This window comes from Anomaloglossus baeobatrachus, chromosome 3, assembly GCF_048569485.1.
Source record: "Anomaloglossus baeobatrachus isolate aAnoBae1 chromosome 3, aAnoBae1.hap1, whole genome shotgun sequence".
Lineage (NCBI taxonomy): Eukaryota > Metazoa > Chordata > Amphibia > Anura > Aromobatidae > Anomaloglossus > Anomaloglossus baeobatrachus.
In genome coordinates this window covers 526,979,272-527,004,252 of record NC_134355.1, presented here as the reverse complement: position 1 = coordinate 527,004,252, position 24,981 = coordinate 526,979,272, and the positions used below count along the sequence as shown (strand labels likewise).

Sequence of the window (24,981 nt, the reverse complement as noted above, 5' to 3'; positions counted from 1 at the left end):
ACCACCAGACCATAGCAGTATCCATCTCCACCTTGCTAGCGCCTGAGTTGAAGAGGTCTGTGCCAGTTACTGATCCAGCCATGGGCTCCTCCTCCATCAAGTATCACTCTCATCTCATCAGTCCATGAAACCTTTGAAAATCTGTCTTCAGATACTTCTTGGCTCAGTCTTGACATTTCAACTTCTGTGTCTTGGCCACTGGTGGTCGGTTTCAGTGTTCCTCACCTTGGCCGTGTCTCTGAGCCCTGCGCACCCTGTTCTTCTGGACTCTCCAGGGAGGTTGTGGTTCTGGAATAGATAGCACTGGAAGATAATGGGTTCCTGGTCGCTTTATGTTTGACTCTTCTCATAGTTGGCAGTTATTGTCTTTTTTCGCAACATGTTTTTTGTGAGCTTCTTGACTATTTGAAACAAAACTTTTGATAGTTCTGTGATCCTGCTCCAATATCGTAGAAATTCAAAGAGTGCTGCATGCCTTTGTAAGACCTTTACCAATTTTTGACTTTTCAGGGTTAGTTAAATCTTTTTTTGGCTTATTTTGTCTGAGGAAAACAAGGTACCTAATAATTCAGAAAAAAAGAACAAAAAGTCCTGGAAGTTATGATATGGCCACCACAGAGCCCTGATCTTAAAATCATAGAGCCTGTCTTTAAATTATACAGAGAGACAGAAGGATTTGCACAAGCCTATATCCACAGAAGATCTGTGATTAATTCTCCAAGATATTTGGAAAAACCTCCCTGCTGAGTCCCTTCAAAAACTGTATATGTATAACTAGAAGAATTGAGAATTGATATTGTTTTGAAGACAAAGTATTGATCTGATTTAGATTTCTCCTATGTTAATTCATTTTAAACTCCGCAAACTAAGGGCGGCTTTGCACGTTGCGACATCGCAAGCCGATGCTGCGATGTCGCACGCGATAGTCCCCGCCCCCGTCGCAGGTGCGATATCGTGTGATAGCTGGCGTAGCGAAAATTATCGCTACGCCAGCTTCACATGCACTCACCTGCCCAGCGACCGTCGCTCTGGCCGGCGACCCGCCTCCTTCCTAAGGGGGCGGGTCGTGCGGCGTCATAGTGACGTCACACGGCAGGTGGCCAATAGCGGCGGAGGGGCGGAGATGAGCAGGATGTAAACATCCCGCCCACCTCCTTCCTTCCGCATATCCTACGGAAGCCGCAGTGACGCCGGTAGGAGATGTTCCTCGCTCCTGCGGCTTCACACACAGCGATGTGTGCTGCCGCAGGAACGAGGAACAACATCGGACCGTCGCGTCAGCGTAATTATGGATTACGCCGACGCTGCACCGATGATACGATTACGACGATTTTGCGCTCGTTAATTGTATCATCTAGGCTTTACACACTACGATGTCGCATGCGATGCCGGATGTGCGTCACTTTCAATTTGACCCCACCGACATCGCACCTGCGATGTCGTAGTGTGCAAAGCCCGCCTAAGGCTGCTTTCACACGTCCAATTTTTGCAGTGCGGCTCAATCCGGCTCAAAAACCTATGCAACGGATGCGGCGAAAAAAAACGGATCCGTTGCATAAGTTTTTCCATGCGGCCCGTCCATTTTTTGACGGATGCGGCTTGATACTGAGCATGCGCAGTGCAAAAAACCGCATCCGGCGGCCGGACGCGTTTTTTTTGCCGCAGGACGCCGCATAGGGCGCGTAAATCGCGCCGCATAGCGCCTGATCTGGCACGATGCGGTTTTTCGCTGCACAAAAAAACGTGCCAATCAACATTCCACCCAGCCGCCGCATGGGCTAAATATGCCGCATCCGGCAAAAACCGGACGCAACGCAAGGTCATGCGGCACAATACGGCACTAATGCAAGTCTATGCGGAAAAAACGCAACCGGCGGCAAAAAAAAGGTTGCGTTTTTTCTGCAAAGAGCCGTATTGTGCCGCACAGGAAAAAACGGATGTGTGAAAACAAATGAACTTTTATCAGTTCTATTTTTTAAATCATTATTTCTTTGCAGCATTATTTTCACCCGTGGCTACAATTTGTGCACTGTACTGTATATTTCTCTGTAACACTATGAAGGTAAAGTGGACTACATCTGCTATGTGACAGCTTTCTGGAATATTATACTATATAGAAAGGCTGCTGAAGTAGTTGAGAGTTAACCTGTTCCCATTATTATGAGGCAATACTTTCCAGGAATGGGTATACATTCCATTATGGAAATATACATTTAGCTCCAATACAAGCAGCCAGTATTCCACAGAAGAATAATCCTTTGGCATTTAATTCCAGTATTTATATATCACAGGTTATACCCAGTTACGGTTTCCTAAAATGCTTAAAGTGATCTCCGTCTTGGGATTGCTCCATAAGACAATCTGCAACTGATTTTATTAATTGCAGTAATTTACATGAACACTGTTTGTCTTTACAGAATGTGGCTGCCTAGATATAAACAGTAAGTAGAAAAAAGGGTGGGGACGTAGAAAAAAAAAAAGTAAAACCAAAGATTTCCTTTCCTTATTCATTATTCCACTCTGAGTAAAATCTAAAAAACTTTATGTGAAGAGAGTCTCCTTCTTTCCTATAAAATTATTATTAAAGGGGTGGTTCACCCATATTTTTTATTGTCTAGATCGATATTATATTGAGAAACAATGTTTCTCTAAAACACCTTATGTTGGCAATAGTGCCTGTGAGAGGCGCTATGGCAGACTGCTGTGACCCCCGCACTCCGTGACCTCGGGGATCCGGTGACGTCACGTCAAGTTCCGGACACGTCACATCCCTGCGACTGGCCCCAGTCTTCCTGAGTCACTGGGCTGTGGGCGGTGTTTCACCGCTCGTCACAGTCTAGTGTGTCTCCTGCTTACAGCGCTCTGCTGTGAGGGAGGAGGGAGCTGATCGGGTGTGACGAGAGGTGAAACACGGCCCACAGCCCATCACTCACGGACACTGCGGCCGGCTGCGGTGTCAGGAACTTAACGTGACGTCACCCCGGATCCCTGAGGTCTTGGAGCCCGGGGGTCACAGAGCGGGGAACAGCGGTCTGCAATAGCGCCTCTCACAGACACTATTGCCAACATAAGGTATTTGAGAGAAACATTGTTTCTCAATATAATATCGATCTAGACAATAAAAAATATGGGTGAACCACCCCTTTAATATAACATTGGCTTATATTCATTTTTACTTCTGGAAATAATATCGAGAATGTTTTCTATAATAGGGGTTAGTATTCTGCCTATATGAAAACACTGTACAGAAAAGAACTTAGATGCCACAGCTTCTTTACTAGCTTATACAGGGAGCAAAATAAGCCCACAAGAGAGGAAAAAAGAGGGTGCGACTGCTGAACAGGCCGTTAATGCCCAAAAAAATGAATGCCGTAGATGACAAAACTTTACGTAGCAATGTGCAGAATAAAAAACAAAAAAGGTTGGGAGATGCCTTTTTCTGTTTGTAGCACATTTGTATATGCACTTATGGTAATTCTGGGTGCGATGCACAATTGCAAGTATGTAACAAGATGGGAAGTGACCAGAGCATCTGTCACTCCTCAGGCAGGGTATTTAAAGGAAACCTCTCAGGTCTGATAACTCTATTAACCTGCAAATATAAGGTTAATTTGCAGGTTAATAGTATTATGAACGCATCTGGCTGGTGTACTGAAATTGCTACACGCAGGAGAAAATTAAGTTTATTTCTCACGGCACTGACTGACAGCCGGCTTTGCCCTGATGCACTGCAGCGCCAGCTGTACTGTAATGTGCTGTGAGTTGCATTAATGAAAGCCAGTGGCTCCCAGGAGAAGTAAAGTTTATTTTCTCCTGGGTCCCCACACTTTCAGTACTATGGCCAGACACCATCATAATGCTATTATCCTGCATATTAACCCTATATCTTGAGGGTAATAACATTATTGGACATGACAGGTTCCCTTTAAATATAGGGCTAGATGTAGCAAATCTAAATGTAGCAGGCCACCAGGTTTTTGCAATATAAAATAACTGCACCATGTTGTAAAACTCTTATGTCAGTTGCTTACAACCTCTGTATACAAGCCCCACTGCATCACCCCTTGTCACACACACACACACACACACACACACACATCACAGACTTGTCCTGTGCTTTATTCTAATAGTCTCTGAGCGGCCTGATGGGTGTATCCAAATCTTTCTTGAAGCATCTTTATGAAATAAATATACATTATAAAAAACACATAGGCCACCCATTGGAGAGGATATTAATGAAGTGGTTCATCCATATTTATTATTTGCTAAATCGATATTATGTTACCTACAAATACCTCATATTGGCAATAGTGCCTGTGAGAGGCGCTATTGCAGACCGCTGTTCTCCATCGCCTGACTGCCGGGCTCCATGACCTCGGGGATCCGGTGATGTCATGTCAAGTTCCTGATCACGTGACATCACCACTGCAGGCCCCAGTCTTCCTAAGTCACTGGACTATGGGCTGTGTTTCACCGCTTGTCACAGCTCAGCATGTCTCCTGCATTTTGCGCTTTGCTGTGAGGGAGGAGGGAGCTGATGGGCTGTCACGCTGGCCTGTCATGAGCGGTTAAACACCGCCCACAGCCAATCACTCACGGAGACTGCGACCGGCCGCGGTGATGTCACGTGATCTGGAAGTTGACGTAACATCATCGGATCCCCGAGATCACGGAGCCCTGGGGTCAGGCGATGGGGAACAATGGTTCGCAATAGCGCCTCTCACAGGCACTATTGGCAACATAAGGTATTTGAGAGAAACCTTGATTCTCAACATAATATCGATCTAGCAAATAATAAATATGGGTAAACCCCCCCTTTAATGTAATTCAGGAGTAAATGAGGATTCATAGGTACACAAGTGTGGCAATTCCAGACCAAACACTTCTAAATACCCTCGGGGAAATTCAAAAACATCCACACAAATAGACATACCCATGAATACACAAACACTGACTCCTTCTTTTACCCCTCCATTACCAACTCCAAGAGAAGTGCAATAAATAGAATACCAATAGAAGTAAACCCCATTAGATAATAATCTAGGGGTATGCAAAAGCAATTGTAACATCAAAGTCAACCTAGATTGACCAATCTGAAATTTCTTTGGACGTTTCCTGAACACATTAAGTACTTTGTAGAAGGCAATATATTTTTAATTAGATTAAACCAATGAGACAACAGAGGAATATCTATTGACTTCCACAACAATATGACTACTTTCCTGGCAAAAAAAAGAAGACTGTGAATGAAGAATAATCTGTAGGAATCCAGGATCAAATCATCCAAGGAGTGAAGGTTGCTTTACACGTATCAATTTATCGTGCGTTCACATGTGCGATCGCACCCGCCCCCATCGTTTGTGCGATAAGGGCAATTTTTTGCCCATTTCACACAAACTCGGTAACCCCTGTCACACGTACTTACCCCCCGAACGACCTCGCTGTGGGCGGCGAACATCCTCTTCCTGAAGGGGGAGGGACGTTCGGTGTCACAGTGACGTCACACAGCGGCCGGCCAATAGAAGCGGAGGGGCGGAGATGAGCGGGACGTAAACATCCCGCCCACCTCCTTCCTTCCGCATTGCCGGCGGCCGCAGGTAAGCTGCAGTTCATCGTTCCCGGGGTGTCACACGGAGCGACGTGTGCTGCCTCTGGAACAATGAATAACCGGAGCACAGAAGGACGTTCGATTTTTTGAAAATGAGCGACGTGTCAACGAGCAACGATAAGGTGAGTATTTTTGCTTGTTCACAGTCGCTCATTTGTGTTATACGCTACGATATGTCAAACGAGGACGGATGTGGGTCACTAACGACGTGACCCCGACGACATATCGTTTCACTAACGACGTGACCCCGACGACATATCGTTAGATATATCGTAGCATGTAAAGCAGCCTTAACATTTGTGGGGAGAAAACCCAAAGGACGCAAATTGGGTATGCATGAAGAGGACTATCTCTGACCAGACTGGTGAGAGCTTCGGACAGGACTAGATGGCATTGTTAAAATTCCTTTAAGTTATTCCATATTGAAAGTAAAAATATGAACCAGAGATGATTATTTTCTGCAGTATAGTGGAGATGTAGTAAACTATGGAGGAATCTAATCAGCATAAGTATATCTTTTGAGCTCACTACCAAAGAAACATAGGAGTCATCCACCATCATCAAGCTCTCGTATGTCCCACCTCCACTTTCATGCATCATGTCTGCCTGTAATTGCAGCCCCCCCTGTATGTGACTAACAGAGCAAAGCACAGCAAAGGCAGAGGAAAGAGCAAATTGCAAAGGTGCAACACTTAGCTAGATGCATGGATGGCGTAGGAGACGCCATACAAGTCAAGGACAGGAATTGCCACCATAGAAGATCCATGGTCTGGAGACGGCCAACAGATCAAAGCTTGGTGTCGATTAACAGACTTTCAGGGAAGGTTTACACCTTAATTTTAGAGGCATATGGGGTAACACTATTGTGTTATAGTTGTTGTTGTAGAGCAGTTGGTTTATTTTGAGAAAACCAGGTGACAATTTCCCTTTAACTTTTTTCCATTTCCCTTGCACAACTTTATATGTAATTCCATATGGAGGTTTTTAGAGTGCTGACTTCTATCTTTCTATCGTGTGGCATAAATATAAGGTGACACCTACATGTAAGTACTATAGTGCCTTGTTGTGTATATTAGTGAAACTACTACCTTACAAATTTAAGGATGCAGCATAGAGAACACAACTATAGCCTAAATGTGCCAATATACCGTAAATGCACTACCTCTACCAACTTCCCTATATACATGAACATTCAGCAAAGCTTTCTTGGTCTTCAACAGGGAGCATGGAGTAGCCAGGTTATCTCCAGGAAGAACAACAAGATGAGCTGTTAGGCCATGTTCACACAGGGCTTTTTTGGTAAGTTTTTTTTCCTGACCAAAACCTGATCTTGTGGCAGGAAATCTACTTTTAGTCATCTGCGTTTTTGGTGTGTTTTTCATGCGTTTTTAGTGGCGTTTTTACTACAGATTTGGTGCGGATTTGCTGCTTTTTTTCCTACAAAATGGGTTGGCTCAATGAAAAAACGCAGCAAATCTGCAGCAAAGAATTAACATGCTCATTCTTTAAAAACCTGACCAAAACCGCAGGTATTTGACAAAACAGTCAGTAAAAAAAACTGACGTGTTTGTGTGTGTGCATGAGATTTCAGAAATCTCACAGACTTTGCTGGGACTGTAAAAAGCAGCTTTTTATTAGCATGTATTTGCATAAAACCAAGGCAAATCTGCAGCTAAAAAACGCAGCAAAAACTTACCAAAAAAGCCCTGTGTGAACATAGCCTTAGAATTTAACTGTAAGTGAAATCATTGAGTATCCAACAGTCCAAAAGGCCTGCAACACACATCCGTGCCGCCGGTACGTGTTTGGGACTTTTTGACACGTACCGGCAGCATGAACACACGTGCACCAATGTTACCCTATGGTAACAGACACACACATGTAAAGCCACACAGAACGTGTGTCCGTGTGGTTTGTACGTGTGTGCGTTTTTTAACACGGATGACATGTCCGCGTTTCACCGGCATCACCCAGACAGACACGGACCCGCTAAAGTCAATAAGCCCGTATCTGCACGTATGTGACACGGACGTGTGTTTTCCGTACGGTCCGTGTGTTGTTTTTTTTTTAAAAAATGGTGAAACGGCTCAAGACACACGGACTGCACACGGACATCACACGTACGTATCTCACACATACACGAACATTCAACACGCATGCACGGCAAGCATACGCCATCACACTGATGTCACACGTACCGGAGAAACGGACATCCAAAACGGAACACGGACCTGAAAAACAGACGTGTGTTTTGCGGACGTGTGTTTCAGGCCTAAAAGATATAGTAACATATGTTAAATGGCTACTTACTGAAAAGTCGTCCTCAGGAAATAATACGAGATCTTTTAGCGGGTCGTTGGAATAACTATTTTCTAGTTCTGTAATGGCGGACTCATAATCCAATGGCTCTAACAGTTTAGGCTTCTCATGCTGAAAGATAAAAAAAAATTCAATGTTTATAATCAGGGTAGGAATAGAAGCTACAGAAAACACTTCCTAAAGAAAAAAAAAAGGTTTTACAGGAAGAGACAATAAAGCTAATACTTTATTCTGTTCCCATCTTCCCCCCCACCCCCCACCGAAAAAAAAACTTTAATCAAGGAGCACTGAAAGCTAGGCAACATTTACAGAAGCTGAATTATATATTAATTATTGATGTATTGTTATACGACAGGATTTTCAACAAGATCCTACTATTATTAGGGTTCAATGAAACTATTAATAGGAGCAGTCCTCTGATAAGAACTCATTCATTTCCATGAAAAATAATGGTTGTTAGTGTAAGCGGAAGACACGACTGTCAGAATAATATGAGGTCTGTGCATCCTAATAGAGGGTGGTCACAATGTTACACATCCCATAATTAATGATAGCTAATCTGTCAGAGAGAGAGAGAGAGAGACCAGAAGTTCATTTACGCTGGATCTGGGCATGCCCAGAAGAAAGACAGATCCATCGCTGGATTGCGTCATTCCGGGGATACCGACGGATTTTGCCGCCCTTAAGGCTGCTTTACATGCTTCAATTAATCGTGCAATCACATTTGCGATCACACTCGCCCCCATCGTTTGTGCGGTATGGGCAATTTCTTGCCCGTGTTGCACAATGCTGTAACCCCCCGTCACACGTACTTACCTTCCAAACGACCTCGCTGTGGTGGCGAACATCCACTTTCTGAAGGGGTTGGGACGTTCAGCGTCACAGCGACGTCACATAGTGGCCGGCCAATTGAAGCGAAGGGGCGGAGATGAGCGGGACGTAAACATCCCGCCCACCTTCTTCCTTCAGCATTGCCGGCGGCCGCAGGTAAGCTGCAGTTCATCGGTCCCGGGGTGTCACACGGAGCGATGTGTGCTGCCTCAGGAACAATGAACAACCGGACATTCGATTTTTTTGAAAATGAGCGACAGGTCAACGATGAACGAGAAGGTGAGTATTTCTGCTCGTTCATAGCTGTCACACGCTACGATATCCCTAACGATGCCGGATGTGCGTCACTTACGACGTGACCCCGCCGATATCTCGTTAGATATATCGTAGCGTGTAAAGCCCGCTTTAGGCTTTCATAATAACACACGACGGACGCTGACACATCCGTCGGCATCCTTTTTTTGACGATGGAAAAAAAAAGTTTCATTCAGCGTTGCACCTGATGGTCAGTCAATAAACGACTGATCCATCGAGTGGCGGATTCAAAGCAAGGTCAATCGTCACAATCTGCAGCTCATACAAGTCTATGGGAAACAACGGAATCCGCCAAATCGTTTGTGGCGGATTGCGTTGTTTCTCAAAGCGGCAGATTACGACTGATAGAAAATAGCAGAAGTGTGAATGTAGCATAAGTCATCTATATGTGCATGCAGGTCATAGGAAGCTGTGAAACGTGGTGCGGGCGCGGTGCCTGTGGATGAGGTCTACCTTTTTGCACCCGGGCGCCTTACATGAAAGAAGGGGTCCTAGATGGGTGTGTGGATTTGTAGTATGCCTTTGCAGGCCGCATGATGCTGTTGACTTTGGCTAGCCAGGACCAGATGTTTACCAGTGCAATGAGAGACCACCCCTTCTTAATAAATAGTACTTTACTGTACAACCACTTGATGGCAACTGTATACATGACATAGCGGAAACATGTCTTCTCATACATTTCTTCGTTAACAGAGTTTTTCTACACAGTCTATTCACTTCTGATACCTCATTTTTTCCTGCCTCCAATAGTTTCACTGGTTTTACCACAACCCACCTTAGCACCATTGCACAGTTCATGAAGTCATCTTTTCCACCTGCGTTTATGCATCTATTCAGCCTCTAAGTGGACTAATTTGCCAATATAGCCAACTTAACTTCAAGCTTCCTGACGCTTTGGGAACTCTTGCCTGGAGCACTCACTTATCTCACGTTCTGTCCCGTCCTGGCCCGTCACTTTTTCAGAGTTATAACCTCTGCGCCATCCTGCTAGAAATTCTCTCTTTGGACCCATCTCCAGTTTTTTACACTGACTCTCCCTCTCTATCTAGGAGCTTGCTTCTCCCTGTCCCGGTTTCCTCTACTCGGAATCTCAGACTCCACTCTCCCTCTAGGCACACCCACGCACCCATGTCATGCGGCTTGCTACTAGACAGACCTTAGGTCTCCTTCTGTCTCAGCTTCAGTCCAAAACATTAACTCTGTCAATGCCTACTCATAGCCTGCTAGTGGGCAGAACAAAGCTTTTTCACATGACAATGAAAAACATTATATAGGCAAACATTCTAATACATTACACCACACTTTACATTTCACATCATAACAATAACACGGTGTATTCCAGGGAGAATGTGGGCAATATGGCCATGTTATTATAGATGACTTAAATGATACATTGATAGCTGCGATCTGATGTTTTATTTCAGAGAAATCTATGTTTTTGCTGTTAAGATCTATTGGCCAGACACAGATCTCCCAGAGAATCTGCCTCCAGAGCTTATTTCAAATGAAAGCGGACGTTACCAGTGCGAGACACGTAGATTAGTAGAGCAGACTGTCAGTCATTACATGTCTCACACTGATAATGTCATCTTTCATTTAGACTAAGCTCTGGAAGCAAAACCCAGGGAGATCTTTGTCTAGCCCATAGATATTGACAGCTCATTTACATATTAAGGAAAATGTGGACTTCTACTGAATTATCAGATCGCAGATATTAAAATATCACGTTATTCAACTTTCTATGGCCTTTATGGCCTACATGTCCAAATAAATGGCTTAGGAGGGTTGATCCTATGAAGACTCACAGCCTTCCCTTTAAGCCAGAAGAATTTGCCATCATATAAAAAAAAAAACTCATACAGCAAACAATTGTGCAACAAAGTCAATATTCAAGGTATAGATGACATGATACAAAAATACCTTTATTTATACCCAGCTAAAAGACTGAGACAAGGATAGAGCTGTGAGGATGAAGAAAAGCCAACCCGGTAAATCCCAGAGATTTAGGGTGCATTTTCGGTCATCAGTATGGCTTCCAAACAATAATATTCAGAATTTTAACTAAAAATGCCCAAACCAGGTATCTTCATCAATTGTAAGTGTGAGCATGAAAGGGGGGTTTGACCCAAACTGTGTACTTTAGAGTATGACTTACAAAACCTAAAGTAAAATTCTAGAGCACTTTTATCTGTCTTTCACTTTCGACACTGTAGTGTAGAGCCTATGGTAGGGCGTATTTCCAAACCCAGATTTCTAAAGTCTAGGCTTATGTCTTCATAGTAACTATAACTTTAAATTGGAGATTTTCTAGAAAATCATTCCTTGGTTCTCAGGGGTCTTAAATTAAATTTGATATAGTGTTAGTGCCAAGTCCAGTTATGATCATGTGTAATATAACCCCCACCTTTATTAGTTTGTTCATTCATTCCTTTTCATGTGTAGTTTACGTGTATTTTTTTACCTGAGGATTGTAGGCATCTAATGCATTTCTATGTGGAAAATACACACATAAAACTCATTGTACTTGCAAGAGAAATTGATATTTGTTACGAATTTAAAAGAAGCACCACTGAGCAGCGTAAAAAAAAAAAAGCACAGTGGGCATAATATTTCTATAAATCCCATCCACTTTGCTGGAACTGTAAGACGCTGCATTTTTTCAAATACGTGGTGCCAAAAACTCATCGTGGGAATATAACCTAAGACCTTTGCTTCCTCAGCCCTATAGATTCAATACAGCTGCACTTAGTTTTTAACTAACATATGTAACCAATGCATATATCTTTTCAAAGATACATCACAGATGAAAATATAAGCATGGCCCCCTTTCAGCATCAGGGAATTATTTCCACTAAGTTCCACTGACTCCAAAATCTGACAGAAATGCCTCTGGAAATGTATTGTTTATATACAACCCTACACTTGTGTCCAGTTTAAGGTAAAGTGTGGCAAAAAAAATAGGAACCCATGCAAATGGTTGTGAGGAATATGGTAGATCCATACATGCCAATCATACATATTTTCCCACCTCCTGACCTGCAGCAAGACTAGGTCACCCTATTCAGGATAGAAATCCAATACCTCCATTTTGGAACAAATGGTAAGGGGTGAAAGTCAATTATAATAAAGAAGAAGCCCTAGCCACCGCAAGACCCCCTAGTGACAAAAGTAATTCAGCTAGGGAAGTGGGAGGACGATTGCTAGTTCCAAAGAAGCTTCAAAGGGAACCTGCAGACAGCCTGGTACCCATGTAAAAAATTATAAAATGGGGTTGCGAATGGCCTCCACAAATGTGGCAAGCATATTTTCGGCATCAGGACAGCGGGACACGCATAATATGTATTGTGCCTTAATTGTGGGACGTACGTATCAGCCCGCAATTAATAACTAGCCTCTGGAAGGCAATAGAAATGTCATGTTTCCTAGCTATGGCTAGATAAAATCATAATAAGAAACATGATGGTAATATTTTTACATGGGACGCTTAGAGGCGGAGATATGAGGATAGCTGCCATTTCATAACTTTCTGGAACTTGAAGGCACATCCCATATGTCCAGCCATGTCATAGGTCACCAGGTAGGCAATATGTGGGAGGTACATGGGTTATTAAAAGCCAAAGTGGATATTTTGGAGGTGTTCTTCTCAGAAAGGTCATGTTCAGTAAACGTGTGGGGAGTACCAAGGAGACCATTGGCTCCACAGTGCCCCCCTGTGCTGAGCCAGCACCCGTCCTAGTTGTAAGGAATGGGTAACCGATTAATATGTACATCTGCTTGCACCTATATCTTATTTGTATCTGCACGTCTCACCATAATACTTGTAAATGTCTTGTGTACATATTTTTTTATTTAGTGTTCCCTTCAGGCGATTAAATATATCATTTAATCCTGGGTTGTTCTTTTATCTTGATCCACAAATCCCATGTCTGTATGCTCGGTTTAGTATTACATGCTACCTAGGCTGGTTTCTGGCATGATATAGTCCTAATAACAGACCGGGCTTATATCTAAAGAGGAACTTGTGGCAGACTGCTTGGCTGGCAGGCCCCTCTTTCACTGGGGTTACTGAAAAGGGTCTGTCAGCCTGTCAGGGTTGTGAGTGAGAGGGGTGTTGCGCCAGAGGTTGCGCAGACCACTCTGTCTCTCTCCCCATGCTTCGCTGTGCCCAGGTGGACAGGGGGTGTTAGTGTAACACTGTGCCAAGCTGACCTTCTGTACCCCTTGGGGTGTGGAATGGCACGCGTTGACTGAAGTGACGAGGCCATATCGCATGGCTCCGACATATTAGAGACATGAGGGTGGGGCTGTGAGGAGCGGTGTTGTCACATATTTGTGGCAGCAGCAGGATGTCTGCGTGACATCCCCGGATGTTCATCACAGATTGGTCGTGTGGCACCCCAGTGGTCACGGGAGCCACAGTGGCGTTGTTCTCCTCACCGGGATCAATGCTATGCTTGGAGGCAGCGTGGGGACCTCTCCTTGTCAGGAACATCACATACAACATCTCCTACTCCAGGCCAGCAGGGGGAGCTCATAATCTGTTTTGAAGGCAGTCTCTCTATACATGCTGATTTGGGGGAAGGGTTAGAGTGAACAGGAAGGAAGTCAGGCAAAACAGTGTTGGCGTGGAGAAATAGCGGTCGCTGTTTGAGAGCTTCTGTGTGAGCTGTCCAGGACCGAGCGCTAGAATAGGATACCGAGGTCCTTGGTTACTGGGTGCTAACAGCCCAGTAGCAAAACATGGAGGGCAAGAGATTCTACATTCCTGGCCCACTTTAGTTGCAAGACGCAGCAGCAATATAGAACCCGGGATCGCAGTAATACAAGCAGGTCCCATAACCAGTTCAGGTTGCCCGTCACAGAGGACAGTCATCTTTAAGTAAAGAGAGAGAAGGGGATTCTGTGCTGCTCCAGGCCGCAGCAGCTCCCACCAAGAGTGCATTAAGGACTGACTCCAAGCTGCCAGGCAAGGAGAGATCCACGCTTCTTCTTGGCTGACCGGACCACTGTAAACCTGGACCATAACACCTGACCAGTAAAGGTAAGAGGAATCTACCAACTTGTGTCATCCAGTTACTACCGGCATCCCAGCCCTGCACCCCATTGCCCCACTACAATCCCCACCATCCTCCTAGGGCCCGCTCTGCCTGTGGGGAGTGATCACATCCGAGCTGCACTAACACCAGCCCCAGCAGAGAACCCGGCAGCGGCAGCAAATCCCTGGCTGCATACCACAGGTGGCATCACGACAAACTGTCCCCAATCACCCCACTTTCCCTTCATTTACTGCACGCCTCGGGGCAACGGAACCGGACAAGCCTCCCGTAACATCGTCTGACCCACAATGGCTCAGCAACGAGTAGGTTAACCACCTGCCCCGTGGGGCGCTGCAGTGGCAGCGGTGGGACGTATGCGTGACCCCCCCGGCTGTTCATCACAATGATCATCATTAGCAATTGTGACTCCGCATTAGAGCCAGCTGTCAGTGTGTGGGGAGCGGTTACAGCTGCCGTTCACTGTGCACAAAATGGTGTCTGAACCTATACTGGCCACCCATATGACAAAAAGCCCAGGGCTGCTGGGAGGAAAAAAGTTAATTTCCTCCTGGCAGCGGGCTCTCACTGCGGGTGCCAGCCAGCTTCCGAATGCTACTGACTTGCAGATTAACTCCATATCTGCAGATCAATAACATTTTGTTACCTGACAGGTTCCCTGTAAAGTCACATGAGTTTTTACATATGGTGGGTGTATAAGTATTCAACACATCACCAATTTTGTAAGTAAATGTATTTATAAAGGTGCTATTGACATGAGATCACCAGATATCAGAAACAACTCATCCAATCCACACAGGAAAAGAAATCAAACCATAGATGTCCATAAATTAAGCAATGTGTAATGACACAGGGAAAAAGCATTGAACAGACTTAATGAAATGTATTTACCACTTCATACAAAGTCTATGTTGGTGATGACAGCTTCTTGACAAACTAATCTCTTGCCTTGTTCAGATGTAATTTTGGCCCATTCTTCCACACAAACACTCCAAATCCTGAAGGGTCTGTGTGCTCTTTCTATGAACTCTGAGCTTTAGTTCCTTCTATAAACTTTCTATAGGATTCAGGTCAGGTGATTGGCTCGGCCATTCTAGCAACTTATTTTCTTTCTCTGAAACCAATTGAGAGTTTCCTTGGCTGTGTATTTGGCATCGGTGTCTTGCTGAATGGTCCACCCTCGTTTTATCTTCATTATCCTGGAGGATTGCAGAAGATTTTTATCAAGGAAGTCTTGGTACATTAGTTCATTCATCTTTCCTTCTTTATATGACGTTTGACGCTGAAAAATAGCCCCACACCATGATGTTCCCACCTCCAAACTTCACTGTTGCTTTGTTTATTTTTTTGGTGTGATATGCAGTGCCTCTTGGCCTCCAAGCATTGTGTGTATTATGGCAAGCAGAGAGTTGAATTCTGACCACATCAGACCAGACTGTATTTTCCCAGAATTTCACAGGTTTGTCTAAATGTTGTTGAACAAACTTTAAACAAAGCTTGAGCATGCTTTTTGTTCGGCAGTGGAGTCTTGCATGGTGAGCGTGCATTCAGGAAATGGAGGTTCAGTATATTACTTATTATTTTCTTTGAAACACTTGTACTGCTGATATCAAGTCTTCCGAGACTCTTAGACAACTCTTCTGATCATTCTTTAAACTCCTCTGTCTGAAATCTTGCAGGGAGCACCTGGTCATGGTCGGTTTATGGTGAAATGATGTTCCTTTCACTTTTGGCCCCAACAGTGCTCAATGTAGCCTTCAGTGATTTAGAAATTCTTCTTTTACCAATGCTATCAGTTTTTCAACAATGAGGTTGCGAAGATCTTAAGACAGCTCACTGGTTTTATCCTTTATGAGATGTTTCTTGTGTGGTACCATAGTAATGAGACATGTTTTTATAGGCCATCAGTTGAACCAGCTGATATTATTTTTCACTAAGTGATAGGATTGCTTTATAAATATTGATAGATTTCAACTGATCTCATGACTTTCCATGGCTTTTTTGCATGTGTCGTTTCACATTATTACACATAACTTAAAAGGAACCTGTCATCAGTTTTTTTGGCCTAAAAGCTGTGTCCACCACCAGTGGGCTCTTATATACAGCATTCTAACAGGCTGTATATAAGAGACCAGGCCACTGTGTAAAACATAAACACTTTATAGTACTCATCTAACAGTCACATTGTGGTGGATTCTAGTCAGATTGGTGTCTCTGTTCTCTGGTGCCGGCGCTGCCTCTTTCGGCCATCTTCGTCCTCCTTCTGAAGCCTGGGTGCATGACGCATCCTACGTCATACACACTTGCCGGTCCCGCGCAGGCGAACTACAATACTTTGATCTGCCATGCTCAAGACAGATCAAAGTGCGCCTGCACAGGACCTCAATGCCGGCAAGTGTGGATGACGTAGGACGCGTCATGCACCGCGGTCACAGAAGTAGGATGACAAAGATGGCCGAAAGAGGCAGCGCTGACACCGGATAACGGAGATGCCCATCTGACTAGAATCCACCGCAGCGCGAACATTAGGTGAGTATTATAAAGTGTTTTTTATGTTTACACAGCAGCCTGGGCTCTTATATACAGCATGTTAGAATGCTGTATATAAGAGCCCACTGGTGGTGGCCGCAGCTTATAGGCCGAAAAACTGGTGACAGGCTCCCTTTAGTTTATGCACATCTAAGGTTAAATTTCTTTGCCCGTGTGCATAGGATGGGTTGTTACTGATATATGGTGAAAATTTCATGTCAATACTATGTTTAGAAATATATTTATCTTGAAAATTGGTGACATGTTGAATATTTATTTCATACACAGTATGTAATATTTCTGATTCCAGCAATGAGCTTTTTTTTTTTTTTTTTGAACTGTAGTTTTATGATGCTTATTTATTCCTATTTTAAAGAAAAAACTGTTTATATGCTACATATTCTAGAAATAAATATATAACATAATGATGCATAATGATAATCTATAAGTAATGTATAACTTTATATAAAACTATGACTTGTTTGTTTATTACATTACATATTTTTCACATATAGACCGAAGTTACCCTAGGTAGATTACATGTCTTATATGCAAAGATGCATTACTGCCAAGAAGGAGCCACACGACAGGGCAGTTCATACTGACTTTTATGTTACAGGGCATTAGTGGTATTGATGATATGCTACTATCACATGCTGAAGCAGGGTCTTCTGGAGAGTTAAGGTTCCAATACACATTAGACTAACATTGAGCAAACCCAACAGATCATTGTTAAGGAAGCGGCATGTCCGACTTCAGAAGGACGATCATTTTGTTCTGTAGAGAAGGGCCTCCATCAGAGATTTCTGGTAACAGCTTTCTTAGGTGAACACAGGAGCATTAGGCCAAGCCAGTGCTATTATATCTGCAATCTATTCTAAACTATGCTGCCCGGCTAATCCACCGGTCCCCTCGCTACTCCCCGACCTCTCCTCTCTGCCAATCCCTTCACTGGCTTCCCATTGCCCAACGACTCCAGTTCAAAACACTAACCATGACCTACAAAGCCATCCACAACCTGTCTCCTCCCTACATCTGTGACCTAGTCTCCCGATACTTACCTGCACGTAACCTTCGATCCTCACAAGATCTCCTTCTCTGCTCCCCTCTCATCTCCTCTTCCCACCATCGCATCCAAGATTTCTCCCGTGCCTCCCCCATACTCTAGAATGCTCTGCCACAACATATCAGACTCTCGCCTACCTTCACAAGCTTTAAAAGGAACCTGAAGAACCACCTCTTCCGACAAGCCTACAATCTGCCGCAACCCTCAGTCTGATATAGCGGCGCACGACCATCTCTACTCCCACCTACTGTATCCTCACCCATCCCTTGTAGACTGTGAGGCCTCGCGGGCAGGGACCTCTGTCCTCCTGTACCAGTCTGTGCCTTGTATTGTTTATGATTATTGTACTTGTCCCTATTACGTATACCCCTTTCACATGTGAAGCGCCATGGAATAAATAGCACTGAAATAATAATAATAATAATAATAATAATAAAAGGGAAAGTTAGGTTATATACTTGCTGCCCATCGTTCACCCTACAGCCATCTAATATTAGGGGTTGCTTACAAAGTAACTGTAAAGGACTGGTGCTTGGTAGGTGGTGGCAACCATTTATGTAGATGGGATGTTTGGCCTGTGACTATGTTGGGGTTGGCTAAAGTTACACAGCGTTACTTTGCTTTTCCATAAGTCATTGTGAAAGTCCTGCATTACAGCAACATTAATGCTTCTTTTAGTGAAATACATTTTTGAACAACCTTGAAATTACTCCAAAAAATGTGATGCAGTAATTACATAATAATAATAATACTAATAGTAATAATATTTATTTCTATAGCGCCAACATATTCCGCAGCGCTTTACAATTCAGGAGGATAATATACAAATATCCCTTCACTGGCTTCCCATTGCCCAACGAGTCCAGTTCAAAACACTAACCATGACCTACAAAGCCATGCACAACCTGTCTCCTCCCTACATCTGTGACCTAGTTTCCCGGTACTTACCTGCACGTAACCTTCGATCCTCACAAGATCTTTTTCTCTACTCCTCTCTCATCTTCTCTTCCCACCATCGCATCCAAGATTTATCCCGTGCCTCCCCCATACTCTGGAATGCTCTGCCACAACATATCAGAGTCTCGCCTACCTTCACAAGCTTTAAAAGGAACCTGAAGAACCACCTCTTCCGACAAGCCTACAACCTGCCGTAACCCTCAGTCTGATACAGAACCGCACAATCAACTCTACCCTAACCTACTGTATCCTCACCTATCCCTTGTAGACTGTGAGCCCTCGCGGGCACGGACCTCTGTCCTCCTGTACCTGTCTGTGTCTTGTATTGTTTATAATTATTGTACTTGTCCCTATTACGTATACCCCTTTCACATGTGACGCGCCATGGAATAAATGGCGCTATAATAATAAATAATAATAATAATTATTATATAAGGAAAAGTCAGGTTATATACTTGCTGTCTATCGTTCACCCTACAGCCATCTAAAATTAGGGGGCTTTTACAAAGTAGCTGGTGCTTGGTAGGTGGTCGCAGCCATTCATGTAGATGGGATGTTTGGCCTGTGACTATGTTGGGCTTGGCTAAAGCTACACAGTGTTACTTTGCTCATCCATAAGTCACTGTGAAAGTCCTGCATTACAGCAACATTAATGCTTCTTTATGTGAAATAAATTTCTGAACAACCTTGAAATTACTCCAAAAAATGTGATGTAGTAATTACATCATTTTACTATGACATTATATGCTTCTACTTAGTATAAGCCTTGATGTGAATTTGAACCCATAATGAAAGATGAGAAGATCAACATTAATTGACTCATACAATTGTCAAACATTCACATAACCGACCCAATGTAAAGTTAAGTTATTTTAGCACAAGCAAGTTCATTTTTTTAAATTGTATATTATACCCTATAGCAAAGTAGGTAAAAAAAGAAGTAACAACAGAATACAGATTAGATTGACATGAGATTAGGTATATGGCTATAGCTAGAAGCCATGTCAATGCTTATGGCAGACACAGTGATTCACATCTGAAATAACCAGATATTTAGCAGAGAAAAGAGTGACTTGAGTGTAATGTGGAGGAGTCATGGAGGGTCACATCCCCCTCCTGCGTCCCTGGAATGTGCATCCAGAGCATATGGCAGAGAACATTCCAGATAATTCTGGCTTCCCTCCAGCGCATGGCTTTACTGAGCATTACACTCAATATTACATATCACAGCTTTTAAATTATTTTCCTAATGACAGAGCTGGTAAAACATTTACACACTTGCCATGTGCTTCTGCCATATGTGTAGGTGAAGCCATTGGAAAAATCAAACTACCACTCGATTTTAATGAATTCTCTACAAGTATAAAAATGTGCAAGTGCGAATCATTGCTTCACTGAGGTGTAAGAAAGATCCTCGTACAGCGCTTCCTAATGCAATCAGACTGAAGGGGTATGAGGACATGTACGTACGAGCAGCGAGAAGTGTCCTACTGTATGTAATTCTTGGCATGGGATTAGCATCAGAAACTCTTACCACTTGTATGCATCCCCTGGTGAGTTCACATGGCCAAGTTTCTTGGCAGTGAAAGCAACAGCTGGCATCATCCAAACCTATGATCTCGTATGTGATATTTTTTGTGTTGTCTACAGTTGTCCACACCAAAATGCCTCGGTAAGCACACATTGATGAGTCATATACATCTTATATAGAGAGAGAGGGGAGCCAGCACGATCTGAAATTGGCATGCATCATATAAAAAGTGAAAATTCACAGATTTATTCCAACTGTACTACAATAAAAAAATGAGATTTTTAGCAAATAATTGAAATACAGAATGTAGAGTAGGACCCCCCTATTGAGATTTGCCGTGACGTTGGCAGGGGTGGCTCAAAAAATTGATCAATTATTTGCTAAAAATCTCATTTTTTTATCATAGTACAGTTGGAATAAATTTGTGAATTTTCACTTTTTATATGATGCATGCCAATTTCAGATCGTGCTGGTTCCCTTTTTTTCTCTGTTTTGACCGTAGTTATGCTACAAATCTGGTGTCTGACCAACACCATACCATGCACGCCTGATTTTGGTTTGCAATATATTCCTCCTGTTGGTAGCTGTTCAGACTCAGTTACCTCACCCCTTTCCACAGGCAATGCTAATTAAGCACCATTCTTGGATCTGGTCCGCCTTTATCAATGGTTGCTGTTTGGCACTGGGAGGATCAGTTCTGATATAGTCCTGGTATGTGTAGAGCTTGCTCCACATGCTGGGACCTGGGCTGGTCTCTATCCACAAGTGCCTTTTTGCAACATAGAAGCGGTTATATACAGGTTACAGGTATGTGTGCTCTATTATGGTTCTGCTTTTAACTTTATCTAGGAGGCCGCATGGCACATGAAATACAGAATGTAGAGTAGGACCCCCCTATTGAGATTTGCCGTGACGTTGGCAGGGGTGGCTCAAAAAATTGATCAATTATTTGCTAAAAATCTCATTTTTTTATCATAGTACAGTTGGAATAAATTTGTGAATTTTCACTTTTTATTTGATGCATGCCAATTTCAGATCGTGCTGGTTCCCTTTTTATCTTATATAGAGACAGAATGTACAAGATGTTATACAGACAACGCAAGGGAAAACCCTAGATCTCATTAAAGGGAACCAAGCAGCAGGATTTGCATGTATAGAGTAAAGCCAGTGCTATACTGCCGCTAGGATGCTGAGTGTAACCATACATTTTGTTCTGAAATTGGAGGTTTTATTTCTAAAATATGTGCAAGTAAAGTTCCAGAAATGCACTGCTATTTGATTGACAGGTGCAACAGGGACAGGAATATGTGGGTCGGGTTTTGCTATCTATTCCCACCTAGTCTACTGTCTGGCCTTGGTAGATGCTAGACTGTATGGGCTCCTTCCAGGTATGAGTCATTTCTGTCATGTAATGGGGCGTGTTTGAAATGCAGTCCATACAGTCTAAGGCCTGCAACACACATCCGTGCTGCCGGCACGTGTTTGTCATTTTTTGCACGTACCGGGGGCACGGAGACACGTTCAGCAATGCTACCCTATTGTAGCAGGCACACACACGTAAAACCACACGGAACGTGTGTCCGTGTGCGTTTGTACGTGTGTGCGTTTTTCAAAGCACTGACATGTCAGTGATTTCTCCCGCAGCACGGGTGTCACACGGCCCGCACCCGTACCACACGAGTGTAGTGTGGATGTGGTCCCGTGTGACACGCGCCGGAGAAAACACACGTGTCAGTGAAAAAAAAAAATACATTAACTCACCTTCTCCAGCGCTCCTGTCTCTGCCGCTGCTGCCTCTTGCTGCCGACCGCCGCTCATTATTCTCATTTAATATTCACTTCACTGCCTGGCAGCAGCAGCAGCGGGGAGACGGGAGGGCTGGAGACCGAAGATAAGCACCACGGACAGCAGCGCGGACAGCAGGAAGGACCAGGTGAGTATGTTAATTACTGGTTCTACGTGTGTTATCGCGGATAGCACACGTAGAACACACGTGTCCCGCACGTACCAGAGACACGTACTTACCTGCACGCAACAAGCAGGGAAAATACGTGTCTCTCGCCACGTGCGTGATTTTCACGTGAATGTGGCAGAGGCCCAACATCTACTAAGGCCAGACAGGCAGACAGGGGCGGGAACAGATGGCAAAACCCGACCCACCTATTAGATATTCTGTAGCACATGTCAATCAAATAGCAGAGCATTGCGGGAATTTTACTTGTACATATTTCTGAAATAAAAAAAAATTGAGAACAAAAGCTATGCTTACATTCAGCATCCTCGCTCCAGTATAGCACTGGCTTTACTTTATATATGTAAATCCTGCTGGTTGGTTCCCTTTAAGTGAGATAATACCTGGATAACTGGTCAGTGATTCATATGGAAATCTGAAACATATCTGTAACTGTTCATAGTTATATAGGTTGAAAAGCAACATAAAAACACAAAACAATAGATCATCAATTCAGAGAACCACAAGGATTATTGCGTCAGCTACAATTCTGCATAGTCTGCAAAAGTGGTTTGAGAGACTGGCACCTAAGTTAGGCAATAAATGCTTTATTACAACATACAAAATACACTTTTTTGTAAAATTAAAGCAAGATTCCAGAAAACCATACTCAATAGTTTCCCGGGGGTCCTATATATCCTAGGTCCACACGGGTCGCACAAACTCATGATCATGTTGAGGGAAGGAGAACGAAGCGAGTTTTTAAAGTGCAAAAATACATAATTTGGGTGACAATTCTTGTAAAAGTTGATAAAGAGTGATTAAATAACCTAGACCAATCTGGATACTACATGTATATAACGCATTGAATCACCAATATAGAAACATTTTCTTTAGTCAATTCAATATGCAGAGTCAGGGAACCTTTTCTGCAGGGTATTTCTATTGCTTATAAAACAATGTCAATATACACGTAAACATAGTGGGACATATATAAACCCGGCAGTGAAGGGAAACCCTGACTGATTTTGATATATGACAGATGTAAAAAAGCCAATCGGTATAACACAGGGTATATCACCAAAATGTCACAATATAGTCCATGGCAAGTCCAGGATTTAGTCCATCATATAGGGTTCCTGCCAAAACAGGGATCATACCCTTTGGTGCCGATGGCGGATTCAATGTCGTGGTGCTGGAAATGCCGCATGGTCAAAGAAAGGTGGCCCCAAGTCTGCCCGACGTACATTTCGATGGACGTATAAATTCTTATTCAGGGGTGGGATGCAGTAATGCAGGCTCCTGAGATGCCAGTTTTTAAATGATATTGCTGATGGCTGAACCCGGAAGTCACGTAATGGCGAATGCGCAGGCGCACCCGGAAAGTCTCGCGTGACAAATTTTAGATTTTGTATGTAGCAGAGCTCTGAGAGCTGCTCCCACCCACACCAGGCGGTCAGTGTACATTTCCATAGACAGAAGCTGCTAATCACAGAAGCGGGCGGGGTCAGACTAGAGCTCACACACCGCTGAGACCCACTAATGATAACGATAATAGGCTTAAGCTAACATTGCAGGTAAAAAAAAAAAATATGTGATAACAGACGCAGCCTGAATTCTCTGTTTTAACTATTGCAGCATGCTGTCTTCAGGTTACATTGTAGAAACCTGCTGACAGATTTCCTTTAACAGCTAGTTATATCAGAATTGCGCACTAACTTGTATTGCACTGTACAATATACAGCCGCTATATACACACACACAACACAAATAGATATGAAACCTGCCGCTGCATAGAAACCAATATTTTCTCATGTAATCTAATTTATACCGTATTATCTCTACTCCAAGGACTTCTGAATGACGTCATACAGCAACAACGTGTCAGAATGAATCATAAGCCAAAAGCTGCAAGAAACTGCTGCATGAAAAAATAAAAAAATAGAATGCTTAAGGAGAATAGTGTTCCCCCGTGGAATTTTAGGGGCATTGCAGCTATAAGTCCCCTTACCTGGCAGCCAGACTGGCTTGCAAAGTCTCCTTAAGGAGAATAGTGTTCCCCCGTGGTCCCCACATAGCTTTCTCATGAGCCAGATCAGACACCCCCATACTTTGCACTGACGAGGGGCAAGCACCCCGAAACACCGTGTCTGCAAATTGGGATTCTGATCTGGCTTATATATCCTGAGTCATATTGCAAAGGATTGTCAAAAATCCACTTGTGACTTTTAGGATCGCTACTTCCAATAGGTGGCGCTGTGCTAGAGTTTGTCTCCTTTACTGGAGAGACAATTTGAATGCAAGTAATAGTGATCGATATCAGAAGACCGTACTTTCTGTAAGAACATGTTATAGTGTGCTCAGCACTGACAGGGGCATTTGTAGTGCTTCTTAGTTCTGTTTCTTGCGTCTGTCAGACTAGATTTTGACGCCTACGTGCGCTCTACATTGATCTCCTACATAGGATGGAGATGAGTTACTGGCATTTGTTCAGGTTGTGTGTCCGGGAGCTTGTATCTCTGTCTACCTTCTAAAAAGGTTCTGCTTCTTCAGTTTGTGACCACGTTTGCTTGGGAGAACAGGAAGCGAGTGAGAATGACTGACAAAATACTTTGTAATCAGTTCCCTACTTGTACACAACTTACATTTTACATGGTGATTTTAAATGGAACCTGTCAGCAGGTTTTTGCTATGTGATCTGAGAGCTGCATAATCTAGAAATCCTGATTCCAGTGATGTATCACTTACTAGGCTGCTTTGTGCAGTTTTGAAAGCATCCCTGTTTTCTCTGCTGTAAATCAACCAGAGGTCGGAAAGCTG

At 43.5% G+C, this 24,981-nt stretch overlaps 1 protein-coding gene across 6 annotated transcripts in view; it reads right to left on the bottom strand.

Annotated features, from left to right (window-relative positions):
• The window catches only part of DOCK10 (dedicator of cytokinesis 10), a 439,835-nt gene that overhangs the window by 251,572 nt on the left and 163,282 nt on the right, over window positions 1-24,981 (bottom strand). For all 6 annotated transcript variants that reach the window (XM_075340778.1, XM_075340775.1, XM_075340774.1 and 3 more), the window contains exon 2: window positions 7,919-8,038. In XM_075340778.1, coding sequence (XP_075196893.1) covers window positions 7,919-8,038 — 120 coding nt within the window. The remainder of the gene's footprint in view (window positions 1-7,918; window positions 8,039-24,981) is intronic.